The sequence below is a fragment of the Helianthus annuus genome, chromosome 5 (genome assembly GCF_002127325.2).
Source record: "Helianthus annuus cultivar XRQ/B chromosome 5, HanXRQr2.0-SUNRISE, whole genome shotgun sequence".
Taxonomy (NCBI): Eukaryota; Viridiplantae; Streptophyta; class Magnoliopsida; order Asterales; family Asteraceae; genus Helianthus; species Helianthus annuus.
Window position 1 is genome coordinate 164601963 of NC_035437.2, and position 3022 is coordinate 164604984.

Genomic DNA, 3022 nt, shown 5'->3' on the forward strand with positions numbered 1-3022 from the left:
GGATTTTCTCTGAAACTGGAGATAGTGGGCTTAGGCTATCCAACATTGTCTGTGGTAACAGGCGTACGGGGTTGCCTTTTGCCAAACTTTGTAGGGTTTTACTCTTACTCATCCAAAATCAGGTCATGACTTGGAACATGGGTATTGAGAAATTCTGGGAAATAGAAAGGTCTCTACGTACTTGTTCCGTTTCACAAAACCAAATGATCAGGGTCACTTTTTAGAAGAAAAAGCCTACTCCGTGTATAAGTAATTTCAAAAAAAAATATATATATATTAAAAAAACTAGTGAGTTTACACATTTGTATCATATCATGGGAGACAGACGTGAATAGTCGCAAATCAGGTCATGACTTGGAACAAATTGTTGCTTTTGTAGATATTGTATAATTTTCTGTAATAGAAACAATGTATTATATATAAAACATTATTTTATTTTATAAAGAAAATAATAAACGATTTTCTCAACAGTTACATAATTTCTTAATGACGCAAATTAAGTAAGTCCCTTCATTCAAATGAAGTCTTAACAACTCAGTGGTGATGTATTGATGGGTAAACAAAAGGAGAAAGTTGTATAATATTTGTAGAAGATGATGGTCTACTTATTGCGAAAGTAAACTCCTGATGATTGAAGCCTGAGCCGAATCAGTGTTCTCGAGCAACTCTGATAGTCGCTCGCTTAAATCGTCAACCTCTCGATGCAAGCTTCTAATGTAGCTGCATGTCTCTTGTAGCACCTTTGACGCTGATACCTGGATGCAATATTCAAAATCGCTAGGTTTTATAAATTTATATCAAGACATACATAGAATATTAAAATACAGTACCATTGTGTAACCAAAACTGTTTAGTCAGGGCTCATCATAAGATCATATTCGCTACTTGTTACACTATCATAGTATTTTTTTATTATTTCATGGTTTTGATTGTATTATACATGATCCTCTCCTATTTAAAAAAAAAAAACACCATCAAGGCTAAACTTGTCTTATATATTTTAGTCATTTTACCAAATGTTGCTAACGTACCTTGTCAGACGAACGAGCGGGGATTTCAGGAAGAAGTTGTTGCAACTTGGAAACGAGATCGTTGATCTGATCGTCGCTAATCCTTGAAGCCGTAGGTTGTCTTGATCTTGATCTTGATGTTGATTTTGATCTTCTTGACGACATTTTCTTTTACCTTTGTTTTTGGAATAATTGTGAAGACTTATCTAAATAAAAATGGGATGGAAAAATTGTAGAAGTTCATGGGAGAAGGGTGTGGGCTATGCTTGTATTTAAATACCTCACACTCCCACTGTCCCACCTTCCTACTTTCAAGATGTTCATAACTAAAGTCTAAAACTTCATTTAATATGCTTTTTTCCATAAAGGAAGAATAATGATCATTAAAAACATAAAATAAACGAGTTTAAGATTTGAGGTTTAGGTCCGTATCTTTAATCTTTAATATATTTATAAAGAAATTAGTACAAATATATATAGTGTGTGTATGTATATATATTTTTTCAAATTACATCCTAATCGATCTAGTCATTAAGATGACCTTTGACCCGTAAAAACCGAAATCGTAACATATTTTAGTTATTTGAATAGTTAATAACAATAATTAAAATGAATATAAAAATAAACCCCCAACAACCACCCAAAAAAAATCCATATGGCTACATATACCCTCACCATCTCACTGTTATTTATATATCTCTACAAATTATATTTTGTCATACAAATTATAAACATGTTTGAGTGTGGGTCAACTTTATCCATTTTCTTGTTTTATAAAGGCTCATGCTAAACTCAGTATTTTGGCAATATAGCATTCTTAGCTTTACTTTAAACGCAGTTTAGCTAGTTAAGAAACTCTAATAAACCACAACACAAACCCTTAAATAATTAATATATAAATAAAATTATTTATGTTCAGAGTAAGTGAAAATCACATTTTCAACTAATTTTCCAACATATTATATATTGTTTAACATATAGCTAGCTAGATCAAGCTCAGTTTTTTTCTTTCTTCGTATAAACTTGCCCCACCCACTTTTCCTATTAGCAAACAGAAGAATTACAAGTGTCAAGATGTTCAAAATGAAGTAATATCAGATGAGAATAGGATTCTTATCATTAGCTCTTGACAAAGCTCCTGGCCCGGACGGTTTTAACTTTAATTTCATCAAAAGGTATTGGAACGAATTCGAATCTGTTTTCTATAACGTGATGGTATCTTTTTACAGCAAAGGTTCGATAGCAGCAGGATGCAATTCTTCCTTCATAACTCTCATTCCTAAAAATAATGACCCGGTGGGGCTGAGAGAGTCTAGTCCTATTAACCTGATTGGGGTGATTAGCAAAACTATTTCCAAGGTTTTGGCCAATCGGCTCAAAATGGTTATAGGGTCTATCATCTCGGAAAATCAGACGGCTTTTCTTAAAGGGATATACATTCTCGACAGTCCATTAATGCTTAACGAGTTAATGGCGTGGATTAAAAAAATACAATAAAAATGCCTTTTTGCTTAAAATTGACTTCGAAAAGGCGTGCGACAATGTCTGCTGGAGTTTTCTTTTGGATATTGTGGGACAATCGGGTTTTCCTGATTTATGGTGCAAATGGATTAAAGGGATTCTATCGTCGGCTAGATCCTCGGTTCTTGTTAACGGGTCCCCTACCTTTGATTTCAAATGCTCCAAAGGGGTCAGACAGGGCGATCCGCTTTCCCCATTTCTGTTTCTTTTGGTTATGGAAGCTCTGTCTAACATGTTGTGTAAAGCTAGGATGGAAGGTCTTCTCAAAGGTATTCAAACCCCCAATAACGGTCCGGTAATATCTCACCTTTTTTATGCTGATGATGCTCTGGTGTTGGGGGAGTGGGATAGGGTAAATGTTAAGAATGTTGCGAGATATTTGAGAATTTTTTACTTATGCTCGGGCTTAAAAATTAATCTTCAAAAGTCTAACTTATACGGTTTGGGTGTTGATAGTGGGTCTGTGTCTGATTTGGCTAAAGTGATTAGGT

At 34.2% G+C, this 3022-nt stretch overlaps 1 protein-coding gene across 1 annotated transcript; it reads right to left on the reverse strand.

Annotated features, from left to right (window-relative positions):
• Positions 1-471: 471 nt before the first annotated feature.
• LOC110939415 (transcription factor PRE6) lies at positions 472-1235 on the reverse strand. The gene is made up of 2 exons (XM_022181043.2): positions 1032-1235; positions 472-755 (listed from the first exon to the last, which is right to left on the reverse strand). Exons 1-2 carry the CDS (start codon positions 1173-1175, stop codon positions 606-608), a joined length of 294 nt encoding a protein of 97 aa, XP_022036735.1. The 5' UTR covers positions 1176-1235; the 3' UTR covers positions 472-605.
• Positions 1236-3022: the final 1787 nt, after the last annotated feature.